Raw genomic sequence first — 26,989 nt, 5'->3', positions numbered from 1 at the left:
GTCAGTCTCGCCCTCACCCCCGGCTATGCCCCAGTTCCAGATATAGAAAATGCCCATAAAAGCTGGGGCCTGGGGCAGGTGCCAGAGAGCAGAGTGCTCCGTAAGGACATCCAAGGATATGGGGATAGGGGGTGCAGAAAGGGAGAGAGAGAAATAGAGACAAGGGGAGAACAGCAGGGAAAAACCAAACCCAGGGAGGACCCTGGCATGGGTTGGGGTAGAAGAGTCTAAGGACCTTCTCCTGAGAATTTCATGTCAAGTCCCTACTCTGGGACAAGAGCACTCTGCTCTGCACCCTCACTGGGCACCCCACACCTCCAGAGTTATGTAAGTGGCACCACTCTGAATCCAGAGGATAATCAGATCAGAAGAGCCCCAGTCTGTCCCTCCCCCATGGCACGGGGCCTGGCACAGGTAGAGGCACATATAAACCCATACTTCTTGAGTGTCCGTCTGTAGGAGAGATGCTCCAGACCCCAGGAGCCATGACCTGTGCCCTGCTCTTCAGGCTTCTCCTACTTATGGCCCTGGTGGCCTCCTCCCAAGGCAAACGCCTTGGCCCCACATCTCGCCTGCGTTATTCCAGGTTCCTAGACCCTTCCAATGTCATTTTCCTGCGCTGGGACTTTGACCTTGAGGCAGAGATCATCACTTTTGAGCTGCAGGTCCGGACAACTGGCTGGGTGGGCCTGGGTGTCACAAATCGCTACACCAGAGTGGGGAGTGATCTGGTTGTTGGAGGAGTCTTGCCTGATGGCAACGTCTATTTCTCGGTAAGTCTGAGGGTGATTCCTTTCCAAGGATGAAGGTCTCTTGCTGGGTTGAGGATATCTCTGGGTCCAGGAAGGATCCACATTTTCCAAACTTATCCAGGCGCATGCCCAGAACACCAGCTGACTACTGATCTCTCCTTACAGAAATGGCCCATTGAAGAGTTTCAAATTAGGTCTTCTGGACTGCATGCCCCTAAGATGCTAGGGATTGGAACCACTGGACTGAAAGAGTCCTACACCACCAACTACAGGTCAATAGGGGAGGGTCAGTGTTACCTGAGACCAAGTCTTCAGCCCTAATTTCTGTTAAACTCAGTCAGGTGGGCAACAACAGGCAGTGGTCTAATATCCACAGCAGCAGCTACAGTAATAAGAGCTTAACATTGTTACGTACTCTTGATCAACCAGGCCTTGTTCCCAAAGCTTCCCATGTTAAACCTCACAGCCTCACTATGAGGTACATGATTACTACCCCATTTTACAGATGAAAAAGCAGCCCACCCATTTCTCCCAATCTCACCCACAGGAACTGCATTTAAATGGGTAAGTGTCAATGTTATGAGCCACAAGAGAGGACAAATAGCATAGAGACTTCAGAGCGTAAGGAACTGTCAAGGGCTGGAGGTAGAGGAACACTAGGATTTATTGACTTGAGATTTGGAACAGGAAAAGTAAATCAAGGCCAAGTGGCGAAACCCCATCAGACACTGTGTATCCCTCTGCCCCAGGGATCCATCCTATGCCATGCTCTGTTCCAAGAGCAAGCTATGAAATAAAGGACCAGATTCTGCTAATTTAGTACCCTGGGGTTACTAAGGGGACACCAGCTTCTCCAAAGTTGTGATAATTGGGGCTTCCTGTTCTTACTCTTTGATATTCACTGGACCCCAGGATCAGCACCTGGTGGATGAAGACACCCTAGAGGAGGACGGGAGCCAGGATGCTGAGTTGCAGGGGCTGATGGAAGACGCCGTCTACACCACCATGCGCTTCTCTAGGCCCTTCCGCTCCTGTGATCCTCATGACCAAGACATTACGGTAAAACAGGAAGGGAGGGGGGAGAAGCATTCAACTGTAAGCAGCTTTTCCTTTCAGGGATGTGGAGTCAACCCCAATCTAGAACATGCATGTGTCTTAGGCAATGGTCGCAGTTCCCAGGGATTCTGTCCCTCTCCACATTTCCAGGCACTGCCCCAGTTGTGCCCCTCTACAAATCCACAAGCCGGCAGAGTGATTCCCCCATGGATTAAGCACCCACCCCAACCTCCCTGGATCCCCTCTCCAAGAACCTTCCTTGATTTCACTGAACTTTAGAATGTCATTTCTCAGATGTGGACACAGGCATCACGAGGGAATGTGTGCTCAATGTTTCCAGCAAGTTGGCCCCTGAGGTAGAACTAGAACCTGACCAGTTCTGACCCCCAGTCAGAAGCTCTTTCCACTCCACTGTGTAGATGTGAGCAAGTGGCTTGTGTCAGTCCTTGGGTGTGGGTGTTTGCGAAGTGCTATTCACGGGCAGTAGCACCTTAATGCCTATGACACCTCCAGAGTGACACCATAAGGGTGTTGGCCACCTATGGCCTGGATGACACTCTGAAGCTGGATCGGGACCGTACTTTTATCAAGTCCATCTTCCTGCTACAAATAGTCCATCCTGACGACCTTGATGTCCCTGAGGATACCATCATCCATGACTTGGAGCTCACTGATGTAAGAGTCTCTACCCATCCAGCCACCTCCAAGCCTCCTTCCCATCTTCCCACTCAATTTAGATCCTCCTTTTGCACCTATACTTAGTACTTCCTTGAATTGAGGTTACCGTGACTTCCTATAATTCCCTGAGGACCACCAAGCTTGTCTGTCCCTCCCCTGTCTTCTCTAAGGGCCTCATTACCAACCCAACTCAGCCTTTATGTGTCCTTCTCCAGTTCCTCATCCCAGAGGATGACACCACATATGCCTGCACCTTCCTCCCTCTCCCCATCGTTAGCAAGAAGCATCACATCTTCAAGGTACAGTGAACCAGACATTGCTAAGGCAGTTGAACAGTGCAGTGGGCAGTCAACTCTGAAGGTATGGTGTTTAGAAAATTGCTGAGAAGAAGCTGAAGAGTAGTTGTTTCATGCTTTCCTGAGTCCAAAACTATAACTCCCAGCACTGTTCTATACGAGCCCCACAATACAGCAGAGATTTTGATGAAGGTCATCAGTTAGTGTTTCCAGAGAGCAAAGTATAGTCCCCACCTTGGACCTAGAATTGTGCTCATGGTCCAGGAGGAAGTTCAGGCTCGGGGGACAGGGCCAAGGGCTGTCAGGTTAGTGAAATCTGGCCAGAGGGAACTCCAACATGGTCACCTGATTTCACAGTTGAGTTATTTCTAATTTTGATCTTACAAAAACTAGCAAATGTGTGGGAGCCATTTTTTTTTTTTTTCTTTAGAGGAGAATCCAACAAGTCATGTGCTCAGATATAGTGGACTGGTGAGGTTATTAAGGGAAAGTCAGAAGTCTTGGGTATATTCTTGGCTAGATTTAGTATGTTGTACACTCAGGGGAAGAGTTTAAAAGGGTGAGGGCTAAGAGAAGTCGAACAAAGTGGGGGTAAGTGATGGGTTGGGGAAGAAAAACAGAGAACAAATAGAAAAGAAAGAGACACAGAAGTGGGAAATGGGTATAGATTTATTGGGGGAAAGAGGATGGGAGAATAGGACTTGACATAGAAGATCTTGACCATGATCTGCCCCCTTCTCTCACCCAGTTTGAGCCCAAGCTGCTCGTGCACAATGAGACGATGGTGCATCACATCCTGGTGTATGCTTGTGGCAATGCCAGTGTTCTCCCCACGGGTATCAGTGACTGCTATGGAGCTGACCCTGCCTTCTCCCTCTGCTCACAGGTCATCGTGGGCTGGGCTGTCGGGGGCACAGTGAGTCCTGTGATGAGAGAACTAGGTGGCTAAGGGGGTGGGGTGCATGTTGTCAGATGACTGGGATTGCTGGATTGATGGCAGACCAGGAGACAGTGGAGGTCTGGGATGAGGGCCAGAAAACATGGGCAGGTCCCAGCCTCTGCACCTAGCACCCAGCCCTGCTTGCTGCCAGATCTGCTTTCATCCAACAGAGTTACCAGTTTCCAGACGATGTGGGTGTCTCTATTGGCACCCCCTTAGACCCACAGTGGATCCGACTGGAGATTCATTATAGCAATTTTCACAACCTTCCTGGTAAGTATCTACAGCATTTATGGAGGAAAATCTGGTGCAGCTTCCTGATTCTTTTAGGTGTTGGGAAGCTGCTGTGGGTTGCACACTGGCTCATTTTGGTCACAGCCCTGTCCCAGCTTTCCTCTTGTTCTCACATTGTGACCAGCTCTCTTGTCCTCTGTCATTGTTCCATTCCGCACCAGGCATTTATGACTCCTCGGGCATCCGATTATACTACACCGCACAGCTGCGCAAATATGACATGGGGGTCCTCCAGCTGGGCTTCTTCACCTTCCCCATCCACTTCATACCCCCGGGCGCGGAGTCCTTCCTGTCCTACGGGCTGTGTAAGACAGAGAAGTTTGAAGAGGTGAAGCTGGGAGGCACACCTTCCCTGAGGTTCCTTGTTTCCCATCACAGATCTGGGCTGGTCCATAAGCACACACAAGTCTGAGACTTGGACAATAACTACAACCTGGTGCTCAGGAGAACCACTAACGTGAATCATGCAAGAGAAGGAAAGAGTTGGGGCTTTGGGGACTGTGAGGTGGGGCGGGAAGAGGGTCCAGGAGGGCCCAGGAAGAATGAAAGGGGCTCCTGTCATTCATGCAAGGAAGGTGTCAACTATTAAGGGAGGCAAATGGAGGAACAGGACAAGATGCAAACCAGACGTGTCTCCTCCCCATCACAGATGAATGGGGCCCCAATGCCCGACATACAGGTATATGGCTACCTGCTTCACACACATCTGGCTGGCCGTGCTCTGCAGGCTGTGCAATACAGGTAAGGGAAGACATGGACTTGAAGCTTTCCCATCTGCATATGGGAACAAATTTGAGGATACTTATTTATTCTGCAGTATAAGGTTATGCTTGGTTGGGATAGGAGGAGCTGGAACTATCCCTAGAATAGAGGTGGTCAGAATAAGACTGTGGAAGAAGTTTTCTGTTTTATGTGCAACCAGTCCCCCACCCCCAGCATGAGCTCATACACTGCTTTGTTCCCTCTAGAAACGGAGCACAACTCCGAACAATCTGCAAAGATGACTCTTATGACTTCAATCTGCAGGAGACTCGAGATTTACCTTATCGAGCAGAGATCAAACCGGTGGGAGCCTATGGGAAGGCATGACTGGAGTTGAGGGAGGAGAGGCAGGATCAGAGGTCATTACTGTTGGCCAAGAGGGTTCTAAGGCTGTACCAGTCCTTCTGTGTCTTACTTTCAGCCTTCATGTTTCACTCTGAACAGGGAGATGAGTTGCTGGTGGAATGTCACTACCAGACGCTGGACCGGGACTCCTTGACTTTTGTAAGTACCTCCCTTCCCACCATGGTCAAGCACAATGGGCTCAGAATAGAGCCCATCCCTGGCCTTGGCTATAGAGTGACTCTGATTATTCTAACTGAAACCTTTTTCTCCCTCCAATATTATTATCTACTCACATGGGGCTTTTCATGCTCTCACATCCCTGTGATTGTAGGATGTGTACAAGGGTTCCCTACTTTTCCTGTCAATGACCAATAACACCATGGGAAGACAGCATGCTATAGTAAACCAGAGCATGGACTCATGGCCTCCATGCCTGGTTCCAAATGTCAGCACAATCACTAGCTTTCCAATCTTAGATAAATTATTCAATCTCTTTGTGCCTCAATCTCCTAATTCATACAGGAACTAATAATAGTACCTCTTAAAATTGTTGGAAGAGTTGATTACACTTTATAAGACATCTAGATCCTTTCCTGGCTTATAGTAGATGTTCAGTTAGAGTTAGCTGTTGTTGTTATGGTCACAAGGGACCCCGCCATTTTTGTGTGTCAAGAGTGGCTCAGTGCTTATAGGATTCCAAAGGAGTTGCATGCTATTGAGGAAGAAACTATAGCCATATATATTATTATTATGCAAGGTGGAAAGTGATACATACTGTAAGACACAAATGGGGATCATGCACAAGGGGATTCCCAGGGAAAAACCATAAGACCCTCCTACGGTGAACTGAACATGTGACATATTTGAGTAGGTCCAGCTTTAGACATATAGAGATGAGGAATCCTGGAGAAAATCAAAAGGTAGTGACTTTTTCAGGAAACTCAAGATCTTCTCTCATTTTCTCAACCATCTTGTCTTTTCAAATCAGAGCAGAGGCCATGGAAATGTAGAGGACAGGGCAGATATTGTTTCTTTGTAAATAATATCAATAACTGTCCACCAATTGGAAGGAGAGGAGGGGAAAGGAAAGGGTGTGTAAGAAGTAGATGAACATTCATTCAGCTGGTTGTAGATTAAGGGAAAATGAAAACAGCATCATTGGTAGAATGACCACCTACACTATTTCCTACGTGCCTTGTCCCCCTCTCTCTGCTTGCTTTGTGACTTTGTGTTCCATCTCTGTCTCACTTTTCTTCCTCAGGGGGGCCCCAGCACCATTAATGAGATGTGCCTCATCTTCCTCTTCTACTATCCCCGAAATAATATCTCCAGCTGCATGGGGTACCCTGACATCATCCACGTGGCCCATGAGCTTGGGGAGGAGGTATCAGAGTGAGTCATCTTGGAAGAGAAGAACTTCAAGTGTGTGTGGGAGGGGTCTTGGTCTGACTCTCCTCTCGATGCTCTGACATAACACAGAATAGGGTTTTTTTTACCCCCATATCAATGAGATCATCCAGAAAAGCAGGTAAGAACTGACCTCTAAGAGTTAGATACCTTACATACAAATTCTCTGTCTGCCTTTATCTCATGTGCTACTCACTCAGTCAAAGACTCTTAAGTCATTAAGTAATGACCCTTAATTATTTAGGGATGAGGGTTGTCTCTGAGATTCAATGAAAGCCCTGAAACTCCTTTTCCAGGAAAATGCATATCTGTGCAAACACACCCATTCCACACACAATTTCAGGGCCTTTACATGTTCCCTGAATCCCTCAATCCACCTTCTTGGACTTCAAGGCTCCCAGATTAAGAACCACTTCTTTAAAGAGTCAGGAGTTTCACTTTTTCACTTTAAAAGAAACTGCTCATCTGTGAATTTTGCTGTTTCTCCATCTGCCAAATTCGTGGTTTTCTTATTGAGTCGTGAGACATTCCTTCTGGCTTATGCCGACATGGAGATGATGCTAACAAACATGAAGGCATTTTGTCAAAGCTTTAAGTCGACCCTAACTCATCGTGTGTTCCCCCACCCACGGCAGCCCCATGGAGGGCATGATGGCCATGAACAATGTTGAGTGGACCCCAGAGAACATTAAGAAGGCTGAGAAAGCTTGCAAGGAGGCCCAGCAGATGGTGATAATAAAGACCATTGATGTGAGTGTCCCAGGAGACAGCACCCTCTAGGGATGGTACTGGGCTAAGCCAGGAAAAGAAGGGAGGAAGCCGATGAATGATAAAGGTGGGAACACTGGGTCAGGAAGGAGGGGCTGGGGAGCAGAAAGATGCCCTGGTGCTGCTCCGGACTGTGGAGTGGTGGTGGGGTCTCCCAGCTAGTTTATGAGGCTGCAAAGACTGGGGAATCAGCAAGTAAAGGCTGAAAAAAGGAAATGAGTCGGGGAGGATTCTGTCTTTACCCATTTTCTCCCATTTTCCTCGTGCTGCAGGAATTGGTGGAAAACACGACAGGCTGGATTCCAGACATCATCCCAACGACTCGGGGACCCTGCTTGGAGTCCTCTGGAGGCAAAGTGGAGCCTCAAGACAAAACCCCTGCAGGCTTCAGGGCTGCACCAGTGGCCCTCTCGGGTTCCAGCACTGCTACCCAGAGGCGCCTCTCTCTGGCTGCCCTCTTGTTTGGGCAGGGGGCTCTTTCTTGGCTTCTTGCCACCCTGAAAGTCGGAGTCTGATACTGTCTCCTCATTTCAAATACTCAGGTTACTCTCTGCTCAGCCTTCCTCTTATTATCAAATACAGAAATTCCCCTCTGCTTGGGCTCTCCGATGTCCTCTATCTGTGCCCCTTCCCAAGACCCAGGCCACGACATTGTAGGCCTGGGGGTGTCACCTATTCCATAAAGGCGCTTCCATGCTGAGGGAAGCAATTCAGCCTCTCAAGCTTTGAAAACACTGATGGGACCACATGTTTTCGGACAAAATCTGGATTCAAGGCTGGACCACACTCTGAGAAGTCTGATGCTCCAGATTACCTAAGGGGATGCCAGCTGGGGAAGTGGCTTGCATGCAGTGGGAAAGCCCTCCAAACCCTCCCTTGCCCATGCTGACCATAAAGGGGGCTCCTGATTCTCCTTTCTTAGGGCATTTTTTGCTCAACCCTCCCTGTGAGGCAGAGGCAGCAAGCCACGTATGTGATTGGTAATAAGGGAGAGGCTGTGTTTATAAAGGACAAAGCTCAAGACATCAAATTAAATAAAATTTAACTCGCTTCCTGTTGCCATCTCCTTTCTTTGAGCCTTTGGTCCAGGAGAGGAAGCTGGGAGGTGTCTCGAATGGTTCAGTATAAGACGTACAGAGGGTATTTGAGGATCCAGTTGCCCAAAAGGCAACATCAAATGTGGTCCTTGCTCTTCTCACCTGGCATTTCTATTCCAATATTCTGTATTCCTCCAAGGCTCCCAAACAAATTCATTCAACCCCAACCTCCAGATTTAAAACAATAACCAGGGGCACCTGGGTGGCTCAGAGGTTAAGCCTCTGCCTTCGGCTCAGGTCATGATCTCAGGGTCCTGGGATTAAGCCCAGGATCAGGCGCTCTGCTCGGCAGGGAGCCTGCTTCCTCCTCTCTCTCTGCCTGCCTCTCTACCTACTTGTGCTCTGTCTGTCTGATAAAAAATAAAATCTTAAAAAAAAATACAATGGAATATTATGCAGCCATCAAAAGAAATGAAATCTTGCCATTTGCGACAACATGGATGGAACTAGAGCATATCATGCTTAGCGAAATAAGTCAAGCAGAGAAAGACAACTATCATATGATCTCCCTGATATGAGGAAGTGGTGATGCAACATGGGGGCTTAAGTGGGTAGGAGAAGAATCAATGAAACAAGATGGGATTGGGAGGGAGACAAACCATAAGTGACTCTTAATCTCACAAAACAAACTGAGGGTTGCTGGGGGGAGGGGGGTTGGGAGAAGGGGGTGGGATTATGGACATTGGGGAGGGTATGTGCTTTGGTGAGTGCTGTGAAGTGTGTAAACCTGGTGATTCACAGACCTGTACCCCTGGGGATAAAAATATATGTTTATAAAAAATAAAAAATTAATTAAAAAAAAAAAAAAACCTCTCTGGCTGGGTTTCAGACACCAACCCTTAGTTTACACTGCAGCTTTAATCTCAGGTCTACCCTGACAGGTTCAAGCCAGCTGGGAAGCTACCCCTAGGTTCTGAGCCAAAATCTCCCTGTGACTCCCTTTGCCCAGCTCATGGCCCAGTGCAGGTCCCAGGCACCTCTGCTTTCCTTCCTGCTCCCTTGAATTTCTTGCTCTTGTTTGGCCTCCCTTCTTTCATCTTATTTTTCTTTCCATCTCCTGACTTCAGCATTTAGTGATCATGCACATACTGAGCACCAACTGTGTGCTTGACGTTAGGTTAGAACAGGAACTGGGAAAAACACCTGCTCTGCCCTTGTGGGGCTGTGGTCAAGGTTCTATGATCCCCTCAAGGGCCATTTTCTCCTTGGTCTCACACTGTCCACCTCTGAGCTTTCCCCAGTGCCACTGAGTATCCCCCCCGCCAACTGTCTAAAGAGAGGAACTCTACTTATATCATCCTCTTGGGAATGACGTTTCTATTGTTAAAAGGGATTCATTTACATTATACATATACGAGACAGAGAGCTCAGGCCAATACTTATGGGGAAGTATTCTATATTTTAAAACATTCATACTTAGGATACAAGACTTTTTACCTCAAGGCTTTCCAGCTCATGAGCTTTGTGACTGCAGTTTCCTGATGACCTAACGACACACTGCAGGAGGAAGGGGCTCAGTGCTGAGGGGGAGAGATGACCCTGAATTTCCTCAACATTCTGTCCCTTGGACCTGTCATCCCTCATCCCAGAGGAGTCTCTAAAGTCAGGTTGGCTCTGAGTAATTGAGACTATAGTTCCTTCTCCACCTCACCTCCTCTACTCAAAACACCATATTAAAGGTGGAGGGTAGGGGCGCCTGGGTGGCTCAGTGGGTTAAAACCTCTGCCTTCAGCTCAGGTCATGATCCTAGAGTCCTGGGATGGAGCCCTACATCGGGCTCTCTGCTCAGCAGGGAGCCTGCTTCCTCCTCTCTCTGCCTCTCTGCCTACTTGTAATCTCTGTCTGTCAAATAAATAAATAAAATCTTAAAAAAAAAAAAAGGTGGAGGGTAAATAAAGGATTCAGTCCCTCGTTATTTTTTTCTGTGGTTTTTGTGCGGTCAAGAGGAACCGTGGGCTCATGTTTACAATGACCCTGGTCTTTCTTGCTGAATATTTTTTTAAGATTTTATTTTATTTATTTACTTTAGAGAGAGAGCACACAGGTAGCGAGGGGGCAGAGGGAGAGTCTCCAGCGGACTCCGGCTGAGCAAGGAGCCTTGACATGGGGTTGGATCTCATGATCCCAAGATCATGACCTGAGCTAAAATCAAGAGTTGGCTGCTCTACTGACTGAGCCACCCAAGCACTCTTCTTGTTGAATAATTTGATACAATGACTAACTTATGGAAAAGTTGCAAGAATTCTCATATATCTTTTATCTAGCTTCATCCATTGTCTATATTTTATCACAGTCTTCTCTCTCCTCTTGGTCTTCCTTTCTCTTCTCTCATTCTTATGCTTCCTCCTCATCCTTCTCTCTCTTCCTCTCTGTCTCTCTCTCTCCTTCAGGAAGCTGGTAACTTAGTTTCTTTTCCCTGTTGGCTAGAATTTCCACCAATGTCTACATTCCTGCTACCACTGAGTCAGGATAGACTCAGAAGAAAACTCCCTGCCTCACCACTCCACCAACATGGTGGCTCCCAACCTTGACTCTGTATTGGAGTTACCTGGTTGATGGGCAAGAGTCCAGGCATTAGTGAATTATGGAACGCTCCAGGAGCTCCCAATACATACCCAAGACTGAGGACCTCTAAGCTAGAAGTTCAGCTGCTCTTGACTAGTCCAGTTCCTGCACAGACAGGAATCATGGTCCAGCTTCACACATCAAAGGCTCTACTCAGGCCCTCGCCAACCAGAGTGCCCCAGTAAAGAGCCTGGAAGTCCCCATTTGCTAGGAGTTAGAATTTTAGTTGCTGGATTGTGAGGTTATGTGGGGACCTCAGAAAGGAGGCACATTTAGGGGGCTCAGGGAAGTGGCTATTTACCAAGAATTACTCAAAAATAAAGAGTAAAGAACAGAGGACTTTTATAATGCTGAATAATGAATGCAGGAGGAACTTGAAGTTGGAAAATCACCATTTGAAAAATCTATAGTAAGAATTGATTCAGGCAAGACTCATCAACAGATGACAAATAGGAGGGGAATCAGATAGCTACCTAGCCTCAAAGTATCTCATCGTGATGTATTTATTACTTATTGCGAGAAAAAAATAATAACTTTCCTGTGGAGAAACCTGGCACACATCACCTCAACCAAAGTAATATCACTAAAACTGGGCAAATAAATAGCCACCATGTATGTCCTGCTGTGGTGTGCCAAGAGGGACACAGCACCACTTCTGTGTTATTTCTGCCCCAAATGTACAACATCAATGCAATCATGAGGAAATATTAGGCAAACTGAAAATGAGGAATATTCTACAAATAGCTGGCTAGTAATCCTTAAAAACATCAAAATCATGAATGAAAAAGAGGGACTAAAGAATAGTTTCAGCATAGAGACCACTAAGTAGCAAACAATCCAATTAAACAATTCAACGCAACATGTGCTTCTGGGTCAAATTCTTTGTTGCCACCTAAACCTAAACACAAATAAATACTTTGTTTGAACAAGTTAAGTTCATCCTCAGTTTTCCAAATCCCAAGTACTTTAAGCAAAGCCTTTGGTCAATTAATCGGCTGGTAGCAGAACACCGTGTGCCTTAAGACACAGAACACTTTGTCTCATATCAGGGTTTGTGGTGCCAACAAGATGAGGGCATTGGCGCTCTCTTGGTAAAGACACAAGTGAGGGAGTCTATGACCAAGGCCAGTGGTACAGTTTGGAATTATGAGTTTCGTTTTGTTTTAAGTTAGAAGGTCAAGTTGAGAGGCATATATGCCTTGGTATAAGGTCTATCAATTTAATTCAGAAGGGGGCAGGTTGTGGGAAGATTCCAAAAGGCAAATGCAACTAACTGATGAATCTTTGCGCCTCATGCAGAACCCCATCAGGCCAGCCACACAATAGGGCAGGTGTGGTGGTAGATCAGAATGCTGTGCAGATGTGTTCATAGTAGGGGGTGTATGTAGTTAGAACCTTAAGGCACAGTTGCTGGAGTTCCTAAGTGCTGGGAAAGTTCATAATGTATTTGACTATGGAAGTGATCTTCAAACTCTTTGTGGTCTCAAAACTGCTCTCTTTATGGGGGTTCCTGGGGGGCTCAGTCAGTTGAGCATCCAACTCTTGATTTCGACTCAGGTCATGATCTCATTGTCGTGAGATTGAGCCATGAGGGAGACTCCATGCTCAGTGTGGAGTCTCCTTGTCCCTCTCTTTGTGCTCCCCCCGCCCCCGTTCATGCTTTCTCTCTCTCTCAAATAAATAAATAGAATCTTAAAAAAAAAAAAAGCACTTTACATTCAAATTTAGTGAAGACCCTGTGCTTGGTTTAGGTGGCTTGTATCTGTTAATATGTACTTTCAAAATTAAACTTGAGTCATTTACAAAATACTTTGTAAAATATTTATTTTTTCATTCATTAAAAATAACAATATATCAACTGCATGTTCACATAAATAAAATATTTTTATGAAAAACAAATATATTTTCAAAGAATAAAATTGTGAAAAGAATGATATTTTATATTTTGTAAATCTGTTTAATGTCTATCTCAATAGATACAGGTAGATCTTAAAATTGTTTCTGTATTCATCTATAGCAACACCACACAGCATAAAGTCTCTGGAAAATGCCACTGTCTACTAATAGAGGATGAAAGTTAAAAAGGAATAGAAAAGCATAGTATTGTGAAAACAGATTTGACCTTGTGAACCCCAGAAAGAGTTCTATGGCCTCCATGGGTCTCCAAACTACATTTTGAGAATACTGTCCTAGGATTATGTCTTCAATTGCATTCAACTGGCTATATTTGGTTATGACCATGAGTCTATTTATGGGGTCTGGCTGATCTAAGAAAGTAACAGACCAAGGATAAAGAGTAAATTTGGATATGAACGACCAAGAACATGATGAAAGTCCTAACACAGAAGGGGAGTTCACAGTGAAGTAATAAGGGAAAAGCTGGTAGATAGGAGAAAAAGTAAACAAGATTATAACTAATTAAAAGTCTACAAGAAATCCAATCCCAGGGTAGAGACTATCTCCCCTAAGCCATATCTTTAAATATTCATCTCCACCTGAGTCATTTCTAGTCTACAGAAGAGTTAGAGATTTGTAATTGAATCCAGTCATTCAGGATAACAGCAAGGACCCTAAGATTATCTCCTAAGGAAAACTGACTGTTAATTTCCTGGAAGTGCATTTAAGGTTTGTAAATAAAAGTACTTATCAAATTTGCAGTAAGAGTATCAGTAGTTCCTATGGAAGTAGTGGTTGCAAAGATTAGGAAGTTATGTTTTTAACATCTATAATCACATTTTTATTTCCTATGATAGTAAAAGTAACATCCAACATTTTTAATTTAATTATTTTAGTTCTTGGAGTCCAAATATATACAAGATCTACAGTGGTAGCACTTTCCATATCTATGGTTATACCTAGGATTGTTTTAGAAGTGAGGATATTATCAGGATGTGTAATAGTGTATTATTCTATTGGTAGCCATGGTATGTGGAAAAATCCATAGGAAAATAAGGCATGATTTTTAACATTACTAATTAAATAATTACTATAATATTAACAACTGTTGCTACAGTAGCCATATGAGTGCTACATATCACCAGTGCTTTCAGTTATGGTATCATATCCCATAACCTAAGAACAAGTTAGGCTACTTTAATAACTACATCTAAAGCAATAGTATTTACAGACACTAATATGGTACTTTCTGAGATACCAAAATCATCTATGAAGTCTCTAGCAAGGATATATAAAATATGTACCATTTAATTGATAAGTCTATAGGGCTCATAATTTTTAGAGTACATATTCTGGCTGCAGAAGAAGTATCCATGGTTTCTTTAATTATACTTCTAAAAATAGTCATGGATGTAGCTTTGGACATATCAGCTGTGTCTATAGTGCTTGGAGTAGCCATATTTATAAAAACTGGTGTTAATATCTGTGAAAACTTACATAGCATAAAATCATGTATCTTTTATTGATTTTTATATCTGTAATAGTTGTTTTAAAGAGATGTCTGTAGTAATTATGATGCTGTGGATAGTAATCATGGAACTAGAGTAGCATTTATGGCATTTTCAATATAAGTTGGTTTGGTAGCAGAAGCATTCATTGTTGTTCTATCAAGAATGATAGTATTTAGAACATATGTGGTAGTATTTATAATACTGGTGGTAGCATTAGTTGTAATAATAGGTAAATAACTGACTGTAGAGTTTTTTACCTGATGGTGAGTTGTTGTGTCTACAAGAGTAGTCATTGATGTGTCTAAGGCTATTGTGGTATTTGGAATAGAAACATGTGGAGTATTACCTGGAACACTGCTAGAGTTATCTGCATCAGTGATATTTACTGCCTGCCCTGTATTATTTATAGTATTGGTGGTAGAGATAGCTATGGTATTAGTGCTAATAGAGTGAATATCTGTAGAAGAAATAGATACTGTAGGAATAGTATTACTAGTACTATTACCACCAGATATTGTAGGGGAAGGAGAACTGGTAATAGGAGTATGGTTGCCAGTGCTAGCAACATCAGTACTTATAGAAGTGGTTACCATAGCAACAGTAGTGTTCATAACATGAGTAGTTACAGAAAAAGGAGTCGTACTAGGAAAACTATTGAGAATACTACTGGCACTACTATTCATAGAAGGAGTGGTTGTAATGGGATCAGTATTACTGGTGCTAGTAGTATCTGTACTTATTGGGGAAAGAGTAGTGGCAATTAGAACAGTAGTATTGGTGTTAGCATCAGTATTACTTGTTGGGAAATGAGTGGTTATGACAGGAAGAGTAGTACTAGTGTGAGCAGTAGTACTTATAGGGGAAAGCACAGTGGTATTAGTAACAGCAGTACTAGCTGTAACTTCAATAGTGCTTGCTGGGAAGGGACTGCTTGTGATAGGAAAGGTAGCACTAGTGTTAGTAGTAGTGACACTTGTAGGGGAAGGCATAGTGCTATAAGGGATGGTAGTTGTAGGTGTAAAGGTATTAGTACTTGACGGGAAGGATGTGTCCGTGGTAGGAAGAGTACTATTGCTAGTGGTCGTGTTTGTGGGGGAAGGCGTAGTGCTGTAAGGGGCGGTGGTAGTAGGTGTAAAGGCAGTAGTACCTGTGGGGAAGGGAGTGTCCGTGGTAGGAAGAGTACTATTGCTAGCGGCCGTGTTCGTGGGGGATGGTGTGGTGCTGTAAGGGGCAGTGGTAGTAGGTGTAAAAGCAGTAGTACCTGTGGGGAAGGGAGTGTCCGTGGTAGGAAAAGTACTATTGCTAGCGGTCGTGTTCGTGGGGGAAGGTGTAGTGCTATAAGGGGCGGTGGTAGTAGTGAAGGCAGTAGTACCTGTGGGGATGGGAGTATCCGTGGTAGGAAGAGTACTATTGCTAGTGGTGCTGTTCGTGGGCATGGGGGAAGGCGTAGTGCTGGAAGGGTCGGTGGTAGTAGTAAAGGCAGTAGTACCTGTGGGGAAGGGAGTGTCCGTGGTAGGAAGAGTACTACTGTTAGCGGCTGTGTTCGTGGGGATGGGGGAAGGCGTAGTGCTGTAAGGGTTGGTGGTAGTAGTAAAGGCAGTAGTACCTGTGGGGAAGGGAGTGTCCGTGGTAGGAAGAGTACTATTGTTAGCGGCCGTGTTCGTGGGGATGGGGGAAGGCGTAGTGCTGTAAGGGTCTGTGGTAGTAGTAAAGGCAGTAGTACCTGTGGGGAAGGGAGTGTCCGTGGTAGAAAGAGTACTATTGTTAGCGGCCGTGTTCGTGGGGATGGGGGAAGGCGTAGTGCTGTAAGGGTCTGTGGTAGTAGTAAAGGCAGTAGTACCTGTGGGGAAGGGAGTGTCCGTGGTAGGAAGAGTACTATTGTTAGCGGCCGTGTTCGTGGGGATGGGGGAAGGCGTAGTGCTGTAAGGGTCTGTGGTAGTAGTAAAGGCAGTAGTACCTGTGGGGAAGGGAGTGTCCGTGGTATAAAGAGTACTATTGTTAGCGGTCGTGTTCGTGGGCGTGGGGGAAGGCGTAGTGCTGTAAGGGTCGGTGGTAGTAGTAAAGGCAGTAGTACCTGTGGGGAAGGGAGTGTCCGTGGTAGGAAGAGTACTATTGCTTGCGGTCGTGTTCGTGGGCGTGGGGGATGGCGTAGTGCTGTAAGGGTCGGTGGTAGTAGTAAAGGCAGTAGTACCTGTGGGGAAGGGAGTGTCCGTGGTAGGAAGAGTACTATTGCTAGTGGTCGTGTTTGTGGGCATGGGGGATGACGTAGTGCTGTAAGGTGCGGTGGTCGTAGTAAAGGCAGTAGTACCTGTGGGGAAGGGAGTGTCCGTGGTAGGAAGAGTACTATTGCTTGCGGTCGTGTTCGTGGGAGTGGAGGATGGCATAGTGCTGTAAGGGGCGGTGGTAGTAGTAAAGGCAGTAGTACCTGTGGGGAAGGGAGTGTCCGTGGTAGGAAGAGTACTATTGCTAGTGGTCGTGATCGTGGGCGTGGGGGATGACGTAGTGCTGTAAGGGGCGGTGGTAGTAGTAAAGGCAGTAGTACCTGTGGGGAAGGGAGTGTCCGTGGTAGGAAGAGTACTATTGCTTGCGGTCGTGTTTGTGGGAGTGGAGGATGGCGTAGTGCTGTAAGGGTCGGTGGTAGTAGTAAAGGCAGTAGTACCTGTGGGGAAGGGAGTGTCCGTGGTAGGAAGAGTACTATTGCTAGTGGTCGTGATCGTGGGCGTGGGGGAAGGCGTAGTGCTGTAAGGGGCGGTGGTAGTAGTGAAGGCAGTAGTACCTGTGGGGATGGGAGTATCCGTTGTAGGAAGAGTACTATTGCTAGGGGTGGTGTTCGTGGGGGTGGGGGAAGGCGTAGTGCTGTAAGGGGTGGTTGTAGTAGTAAATGGCAGTAGTACCTGTGGGGAAGGGAGTGTCCGTGGTAGGAAGCGAACTATTGCTAGCGGTGGTATTCGTGGGGGAAGGCGTAGTGCTATCAGAAACATTAGGATTAGTTATAACTTCAGTAGTACTTGTTAGGAAAGATGTAGTGGTATTAGGACCAGTAATACTAGTTGTAACTTCAGTAGTACTTGCTGAGAAAGTAGTGGTTGGGATAGCAAGAGTGCTACTGGTATAAACAGAACTAGTGATAATAGTCTCAAAAGTGGTAGCTGTAGTAGAAATTGTAGAAGGATGTGGAGAACTTGTGGGGAAGGTACTTGTCATAGTTGTAGTAGAAACTGTAGGGCCTTCATATATCCATTTAACATCTGTTAGCTTTTCTAGGCTGATAATCTTGTCGGTAAGTTGAATAGTCAGCTTCTGCCAGAAAAGAAGAGATAAATTTGGTATTTGAGTAATTTTTAAACATCACATTTAAGTCATTTTTCAAATTATAATTTAACAAAAACCAATACATTCATTCTTTTCCAGAGATTAATAAAGGATATAAAGATTCCTTTCTGGGTCACTGACTTTAGACAAGTAAATAGGGGAATATGTTGTGTGCATGATCCTTGTACTGGAAATCTGTGTCTTTTCACTTCATTAGGCCACACCACATTGCTTACAAGTATTTGCAGCTTTGATTAAGCATTGATAACCAACACTTATAAAAATCTCTTTCCTTTGCCACTAGATTTTAACCTTCCAAAGGGAAGTCCGGTTTCATGTTTTCACCAGCCCCAACACTTAGTATAGTGTCTGGCAGATAATAGGCATCTGATATGCTACAAAATTTCCTACAAAGAAGGTCTGCATTAGTCTTAACTGGGAGTAATTACTTGCAGAGTGTGGTCTTGAGCTCAATAGCCCAGGAAAAATGTGTTGAAGTAGAGAACTAGCAAAGACTAGAGAGAGAAAAGCTATCTGATTGTTCGGAGGATCATTTTCCAAAATCCAGTATTAGCAGGGCAGGTACTCATTCACTGCTTGGAGCACAGGAATGATACTTAATCCATTTTCACTTTGCTAAATGATCCCCTCCAGGTCACCGGATCATACTTAGGACAGATCTAGTGTTATAAAGCGGGATACTTTTCCCTCTGTGGTTACTCTTGGTAACTCTACTGGTAATTTGTCTTCCAAGTAGATAGCTCCAAAATCGGGCCCTGCTAGAAGGTCTAGTAGGGTCTGCTATTTATCACTCTGTTTTGTTAACTAAATAATTTTATCTCACATCACAGGTGGGACATAATCATCATGATGATTACCACAGTTGAATTTGCACCAACCTGGAGGATCTACCAATTTGGCCAGGATCATGAGCAATTTCAGGAAAGAGGGAAAAAATCTCCCAACAATTTTAGAGGATCACTTTTTCATTTTAGCCTCTGCCACAGAAGGAAATAAGTTTTGTTATGCTAGCCTGAGATACTAACCTCACTTAATGCATAGAACTACTTCTGGGAAGCACATGGAAAGGATTTTACCAGACCATAGATCATAGATTCTTGGACTACATTGGGAAGACCACTGATGCTACACATTTTACAATAGGATTCAACATTCCCAACTTTTCAGGAACATACTACTGCATGTACCTTTATAACCTTTCAAATACAAGCAAGTGAAAGAATGAAAATAAAAATGGTGATAACTCTGCAGAATAATAAAATTAATTTATGATATAACATTCCTTTGTGACATACCTGACTGTAAGGTTCACTCGTAAAATTCACCACTGTAATTTTCTGGTTGTCATAGATGAGAGTGACCTGTATCACAGAAGTAGAGCTTGTTCCCCAGATTTTAATATATCCGACTTTCAGTGGATTTGAGTCACTCAGATACTTATTGTGTATGGTCTGGATTTGCAATAGATTCTATAAAGAATATATAAAGAGAAAAAATACATAGGACATCTATCAAGAGACTGTATTTCACATTAAAATATTAAGAAAACTCAAATTACTATTGTTGTGCTGGTTTGCTGTTTTTATTCTTAAACACTTCATGAATATACACTTCCTGAGCATCTGCCATGATAAACTTGATAACACCAACATAATGAAAGGTATTTTACTTATATCATTACTAATTTTTACAAAGATTTTTGAAAAGCAAGCATCGTTATCTCAATTTTACCGATGAGGAAATTGAGGTTCTGGTAGTAAAGAGAGTAGCTAAATGACACAGATATTGTTGGATCATGATGCACCCATGTGCATAGCTCTGTATGAGTTAACACAGTGTGAACACAGAATCCCAGCAAACAGCCCCTAGACTAAGGACAGTTTGCAATAAGTCTAGGACTTGACAAAATCATGAACTTTTTTTTTTTTAAGATTTTATTTATTTACTTGACAGAGAGAGATCACAAGTTGGCAGAGAGGCAGACAGAGAGAGAGGAGGAAGCAGGCTCCCCAGCGAGCAGAGAGCCCAAAGCGGGGCTCGATCCCAAGACCCTGGGATCATGACCTGAGCCGAAGGCAGAGGCTTTAACCCACTGAGCCACCCAGGCGCCCCCATGAACTGTTTTTGTATAACACAAGGTTTAAACTAATGTGAGGTAAGTCAAAAAGTAGTATGTGATTAAGGCCTAAATGAAAATCATAGTGAATATTTGTTACAGGTGCTAAGAGAAAGGAGAAATCACTGCAGAATAGGGAGAGTTAAGAAAGGGCTTAGGAAGGGCATGGGACTTTAGGAAGCCAGGAAAGGTAGATGGATTTAGAAAGGTGAAATGAATTAGGAAGGGGCTGGAGAGTCATGTGTAAAAAAAGGCACGTTTATTAAGTGCAAGAGCTGTGGTAGCTCATGCTGAGCAAACAAAATAAGACAGGTTAAGATGGGTAGGATGAAAAAGATTTTATGCGATGCATCAAGGAGATAGTTGCAGTGGAGTGACGCCACAAACTCCTTGATTCTTGTGGCAATAGTAGAAAGAAAAAGTAGTCCATTCAATTGGCTTTCTGGAGAATTTAATAAGCTTTGAGACTGACTGCACAATTGGAATCAAGGGAAAATGAAGAAAAGGGGATATAACTTGAAGTAAATGGGTCTGCTGAAGCTATTGCTTATTGATTTGGGAGCGCCTACTGTTAAATTGCCTGGAATTCTGGGGTGCCTGGGTGGCTCAGTTGGTTGAGCAGCTGCCTTTGGCTCAGGTCATGATCCTGGACTTCCAGGATCAAGTCCCACATCGGGCTCCCAGCTCCTTGGGGAGTCTGCTTCTCCCTCTGACCTTCTCCTCTCTCATGTTCTCTCTCACTCATTCTCTCTCCAATAAATAAATAAAAATCTAAAAAAAAAAAAAAAAATTGCCTGGAATTCTGAAAGCCAGTTGATAGCTTGAGATTGGCTAAAATGGTGGGAATACATAAACCACAGGAATTAACAAAAGCCACAAATTAGCTCCACACTCCTATTACTCCATGCCAGCCAGCACGCCATTGATAATTACCCCATGGAAAGTTAGAAGCTTTCTTTCATGTCAAGCCTCTGACCTTAGAAAGAAACGCCTTCAAAAATCACACAGAAATTAGAATTCACTTATCACTTCTTTGGAATAAGAGAAGAATGAGGTTTTAGAGTTAGAAAGCATTTAAGGAAAATGTAATGCTTTATAATAAAGAAACAAAGGTTAAACAGGGGAAGTGTCTTCCCTATGTTAAATACCTAGTTAGTACAAGCAGAACTAAAATCCAGGATTTCTAAATCAACAGTTTCATTTAAAAAAAAAAAAAACATTTTGAGAGGAAAGATATGTAGTTTTTGATTCAACTTTTCTTAAATTAAGAACAGAGAATTTACTTATTTAATTAGTATACAAAGCCCTGCATTTAGTTTCAAAAAGGCAAGGATGGAGAGAGCATGACCTGACAATCATATCTATGAAGATAATTTGAAAGTTTTAGATGTCCATGAGATTTATGTGATGCATGTGTTTAATAATTTAGATGACCATGAGATTTATAGCATATGATACAACTGTTTAAAAAATTAAATTTAAAAACGTTTAAAAATGTGAGGCAGTAGGAGTAAGAAAATAGAGTATAGCTAAAAAGAGGTAACAGTTGGACAATGAACTATTTATTGTTTCATGTCACTGATGTTTTGAGGTTGCCTGTTTTGCAGTATAAAGTTCATGTCATCCTACAGAAATATATGGCAAGCCATATATGTAATTTTAAATTTTCTCATAGCCACATTTTTTAAAAGTAAAAGGAAATAGGAGAAATTGATTTGAAAATACATTTTATTTAACCCAACATATCTAAAATATTATCATTTTAACATGTATTCAATATAGAAATATTAATGAGGTATTTTACAACCTTTCAAATATTTCAAATTAGCCTAGTCACATTTCCAGTGCTCAAAAGTCACATGGGATGCCTGGGTGGCTTAGTCGGTTAAGGGTCCAACTCTTAATTTCGGCTCGGGTCATCATCTCAGAGTCAAGAGATAGAGCCCCACACAAGCCTCCACACTGCACTGGGTATGGAGCCTGCTTACAATTCTCTCTTTCCTTCTCCCTCTGCCATCCCCCCAACTCCAATTATGCTTGAGTGTGCTCTCTTTTTCTCTCTAAAAAAAAAAAAAAAAAAAAGTCACATGTGGTTAGTAACTATCATACTGGATAATGCAGCTCTAAGATAGTCTTTCAATCCTGGGTACCACGTTTTGAGAGGAATCTAGACTAATTGCAGTCCAAACAGAATAATCAGATCTGTTTAAGAATAAAACAGAGGAAGTATGAAGTTAGCCTGCAGATGAATAATTCCAAAAGAAGATGGAAGGTATATATAACAGACATCTTCAAATACCTGAAGCACTGCTATGTAGAAAAGACAATTGATTTGTGCTATGCTTTTCCTTAAATGCAAATCAATAGATAAAAATTATAAAGAAGCAAATTCCAGGTTTGACATAGAATGATATTCCTACTCTAATGAGAATGATATAGATTATCTCTGGAATCATTTAACATGCCTGGTAGATTGGTTGTATTATTTTCTCCAATTATTCACTCCTCCCTATTCATACCCTTTTTCCAAGTAATTTTGGCAATGTCCTCCCTCTCTGGATGGGGCATTGTATCCCATCTTTGTCTTTGGGCTTGGCCATCTGACTTCCCCTTGTTAATAGAATATTAGTCAACTTGGTGCAAATTGGAGATTCTAAAAAATGCTCAAGCATTTCCACTTCTGTTTTTGCCCTCTACCACAGTCATAAAAAGCGTCCTGTCCAGACCTGCCATAAGGCAATCTTAGGACATATTAATATAAGGACTGGCTTAAAAATTTCCAGGCAATTTGATAGTGGGCTTTCCCAGGGACATCTGGGTGGTTCAGTTGGTTAAGCATCTGCTTTTGGCTTAGGTCATGATCCTAGAATCCTGGGATCAAGCCCCATATTTGGCTTCTAGCTCAGCAGGGAGTCTACTACTCCCTCTACCTCTATGTGTGTGTTCTCTTTCACTCTTTCTTTCTTTGAAATAAATAAATCTTTGAAAACAAAAACAAAAAACCCCAAACAAAACTGTAGGCTTTCCCAAATCAACAAGAGCTAGCTTTAGGATGCCCATTTACTTCAAGTTATATCCTCTTTTCTTCATTTTCCCTTGATTCTGCTTGTAGTCAGTCTCAAAGTCTTATTAATTCTCCATATCACCAATTGAACATATTTCATTTTCTTAGATCACTGAAGAGTCAGCTCACTCTTATACATACATACCTATGTGAGTGAGTACAGCTGGGATCATCCAAGCAGCCAAACAGTCCCGTTACTGAGTGTAAGCCAGCCAAGATCAGCTAAGTCCAGCCCAGATTATCAGAACACTAAAAACTCCCGGGCTAAATAATGTATTGTTTGAATTATTTATTTATTGTTACAAGCTGCTGAAGTTTTGACATTGTTTCTTATACACCATTATTGTGCAATAGATAACTGATTTAGCATTTATCCCGCAAAATATTATCAGCCAGAAAATGCCATCTCATCCCCGGAAAACGTGCTGTACATTTGAAGATCCATTTTTTTCACCAGCATTATATGAACTACAAGTTTCTTCTTATAAAAAACTGATGGCATATTGGATAATTATCCAAATAAGGACTGTTTATTCCTGATGTTAATGTCAATGGACCCAATTTATAAGTGTAAAAGTAGGACATTCCTCCTATTAAGATGTAGGATATTATTTTGATATAGTTAACTGATAATGTTTAATCTGCAGCTAACTGGGAATGGGTTTATAAAATTCAATAAAATAGTCTTACCTGAGCTGCAGTAAAATTTGCCAAGAAATAGTTTCCATTTTCATAGGTATCTGCAAGCAAGAAAAAAGAATAAACTACTCATTGCTTCAACTGTAGCAGATAATCTTGTATATAGTCAAAGGGGTCACAATTACTGATCAGGATAATCATGACCTCTCTGAGAAACATTAAGGATAAGTAGCCAAGGGAATCTTTCACAACAGGTAAGTATGGAGATGGAAGAGGGTATTTCAAGTGAGGATCAAGTGGTTGTAAAACCAGAAAATCTTGGTTGAACTAAGGATAGATACCCCAGATGAGGAAATGTGAAGGCTACTGACTGGTTTCTTCTGTGCCAGTGTAGCAAGCACATAACCATGAAGGTTGACATGGCTGTGATGATAAAAGCTCAAAGCAGAGGAGAGTAGCTAGGAATTCAGGCTCAAGTCAGACTGACATGGATTCAAATTCCTGCTCCTACACTTAATAGTTGTGCAAACTATGACAAATAACATTTTATCATCTGTAAAATGGAGATAGTAGCACCTAGCTCATGGTATGCTGCATGAGCAGAGTAAGTGCTCAAAATGTATTCTTTACTATCATTAGCAAAGTCATCATCATCTTCACCTTCATGGTTCTTCTCTTAGACCATCCTACCACATTGCTCTAGTTCCCAAACCCTCCTGCCTCTACATAACTTACTCCATCAATTCTTCCCCAGACCCTCTTTTCTCCTCTGGGTTCCAATTATGCTCGAGAACACTCCATTCTGACAAACCCTCTCTATAGCAAGCAACCACCACATCTCTTTTTTTAGTGCCATATTGTCTCAGAAAAGGTAGCCTCTGTTTGTTATGTCTGTGGACTCGACTCATAATTCAATCCTACATCTCCTGTATTTCAGTTCTTATGTTTCCTTATTTCACTGGGTCTAATCTTTTCAAAGTCACCAGTGACACAGTATATTAAATCTAAGTATCTCTTCATGATATTCAGGTGTTTTAGATCTGTTTCCCCACACACTGCTTCCTTGAAATAATCCTTAGTAGAGGCCCACTTTACTCATCCTTCTCATGTAGGTTCTATAATTCTTATTTCTTAAGAGTCAGTTCCATTTCATGTTCTGTTCTTGCCCTTATGACACTCCATCTCTTACCAATATTCCAATATCTCTGCCCTTAAACCAATTAATTCTCTTCTTTATTTTCTATAAATTACCTCTATTCTTGCAGAAATAATCATAAGACCTGTATTTTTTAAAATTTAGCCTTGGTTAGAAAATGTAACCTAAGCAAATATCATAAGACTCTTCTAGCAGTTTGAACAAAGAATGGAATTTTGTTAATAAGGTGATCTAAGATTATCCTTGAACTAGCTATCAAGCCTCCTTATGTAAGGAAAAATTTAACAAATAGTTAAAAACCTATTAATGGAAAATTTAAGTTAAAGCTATACTTACATTATGTCTTGGTGTTTTAAATTTTGAATTTCTAAGTCTGTTTGGTGAAAAGGAGCAAAGAGCTTCTCCATAGGAGTTAAAAAGTGTAAAAATCTTTAAACTCTCGGTGACTATTGATTTTTAACCTTGAAACTAAGATATTTGTTGAAGGAAACTGAAATTTCATAGAAAATTGTTTTCCCCTTAAATTTTTGAAATATATTGCTCATAGGGAGCTGATTTCTTAACAAAAGCTGTGATGTTATTAACCCACTATGACATTAATCATCTAGTTCCAATTAGCTCAAGCTATATAAAAGGATTCTATGTTCCCTTAAAACATTGGGTCCCAACCATCAGTCATTTTGCTGGTGCGACATTTGGTGACATCTAGAAAGACATTTGATTGCTACATCTTGGGGTTGGAGGAAATGTTTTTGGCATTTGGAGGGGTGTTGCTAAACATCTTATAATGAACAGTTCAGCCACCACCCATAACAAAGAATTATCTAGCCCAAATTGTCAGTACAGTCAATCAGATGTCTGATAAGGGACTTGTATCTAGAGGATATAAAAACACTTACAATTAAATAATAAAAAAATAATCTAATGTAAAAGTTGACACAGTTTGTGAATAGACATTTCTCCAAAGAAGATTATGAATGGCCAGTAAGGTACACCTGGGTGCTCAGTCAGTTAAGCATCTGCCTTCTGCTCAGGTCATGATCCCAGGGTTCTGGGATCAAGCCCCACATGGGGCTCCCTGCTTGGTGGGGAGTCTGCTTCTCCCTCCTCCACTCTCCCTACTTATTGTCTTTCCCTCTCTCATTCAAATAAATAAATAAAATCTTAAAAAAAAATGAATGGCCAGTAAGTACAATAAAAGATATTCAATGAGATTAGTTATCAGGGAAAAACACAAATCAATAGAAGCCACAGTGGTATATTATTTCACCCAGCAGGAAGACAATAATAAGTGTTGGCAAGGATGCTGAGACTCTGGATCCCACATGCACTGCTGAAGGAATGTAAAATGGTGCCGCCTCCTTATAAAAGAATATGGGAGTTCCCACAAAAATAAACATAGAGTTACTATACAAAGGGGACGTTCCAATCCTAAGTATGCACCCTAGAGAACTAAAATAATGTCTATACAAAAACTTGTACACGAATATTCATAGCAGCATTTTTCTTAATAGTGAAAAAGTGGAAACAACTCAAGCATGTACTAGCTGATATATAAAATGTAGTATAGGGGTGCCTGGGTGGCTTAGTGGGTTAAAGCCTCTGCCTTTGGCTTAGGTCATGATCCCAGGTGCTGGGATCGAACCCCGCATCGGGCTCTCTGCTCGGCAGGGAGTCTGCTTCCTCCTCTGTCTCTGCCTGCCTCTCTGCCTACTTGTGATCTCTGTCAAATAAATAAATAAAATCTTTTAAAAAAATGTAGTATATTCATACAACATCATACTATTCATCCATATTAAAGAAATGAAGTATGGATACATGCTACAACTTGCTAGAACCTTAAAAATGTTATGCTAAGTGATAGAAGGCAGTAATAAAAGACCACACTTATTCCATTTATGTGACTCCATATGATTCCATTCCTATGAAACATCTAGCATACACAGATGTATAGTGACAGAGTAGTCAATGCCTAGAGTTGCATCTCCTGGGGCTGGAGAGAATGGGGGCAGGGCGAGGGAGGACTGAGGGGTGATATCTAAAAGATGGAGGGCTTATTTTGAGGGTAAAGAAATTTTTCCAAAATTGTCTGTGTAATGGTTGCACAACTCGGCAAACATGTGAAAACCAGTGAATTGTACACTTAAAAATGGGTATGTTACAGAGTGTGTGAATTGTATCTCAATAAACTTGTTACCAAAAAGTTAAAGACAACCCCCAAAACTAACAACAACAAAAAGGCATTTATTTTTTATAAAAATGTATATAAAAAAGACTTCTGGGGTGCTTGGGTGGCTCAGTGGGTTAAGACTCT

At 42.6% G+C, this 26,989-nt stretch overlaps 2 protein-coding genes across 2 annotated transcripts in view; one reads left to right on the top strand and one right to left on the bottom strand.

The window, feature by feature from the left end:
- The first annotated feature begins 485 nt into the window (after positions 1-485).
- On the top strand, positions 486-7,882 carry LOC101690033 (putative DBH-like monooxygenase protein 2). The gene is made up of 13 exons (XM_004741604.2): positions 486-773; positions 1,665-1,811; positions 2,322-2,483; positions 2,702-2,785; positions 3,531-3,698; positions 3,893-3,995; positions 4,178-4,344; positions 4,666-4,757; positions 4,985-5,081; positions 5,223-5,282; positions 6,385-6,515; positions 7,166-7,280; positions 7,571-7,882. The coding sequence occupies exons 1-13, from the start codon at positions 486-488 to the stop codon at positions 7,811-7,813; spliced, it is 1,857 nt and encodes a 618-aa protein (XP_004741661.1). The 3' UTR covers positions 7,814-7,882.
- A 5,014-nt stretch (positions 7,883-12,896) lies between these two features.
- Positions 12,897-26,989, bottom strand: part of LOC101672847 (probable maltase-glucoamylase 2) — a 93,628-nt gene continuing 79,535 nt past the window's right edge. The window contains exons 46-49 of the mRNA XM_045063084.1: positions 23,571-23,620; positions 18,996-19,169; positions 17,475-17,667; positions 12,897-17,143 (exon numbers count right to left, since the gene is read on the bottom strand). Coding sequence (XP_044919019.1) covers positions 14,448-17,143; positions 17,475-17,667; positions 18,996-19,169; positions 23,571-23,620 — 3,113 coding nt within the window. The 3' untranslated portion in view covers positions 12,897-14,447. The remainder of the gene's footprint in view (positions 17,144-17,474; positions 17,668-18,995; positions 19,170-23,570; positions 23,621-26,989) is intronic.

The sequence above is a fragment of the Mustela putorius genome, unplaced genomic scaffold (assembly GCF_011764305.1).
Source record: "Mustela putorius furo isolate JIRA1106 unplaced genomic scaffold, ASM1176430v1.1 tig00003845_pilon_pilon_pilon, whole genome shotgun sequence".
Classification (NCBI taxonomy): domain Eukaryota; kingdom Metazoa; phylum Chordata; class Mammalia; order Carnivora; family Mustelidae; genus Mustela; species Mustela putorius.
The sequence above is the reverse complement of the archived record's forward strand: the minus strand, read 5'-3'. Positions and strand labels throughout refer to the sequence as shown.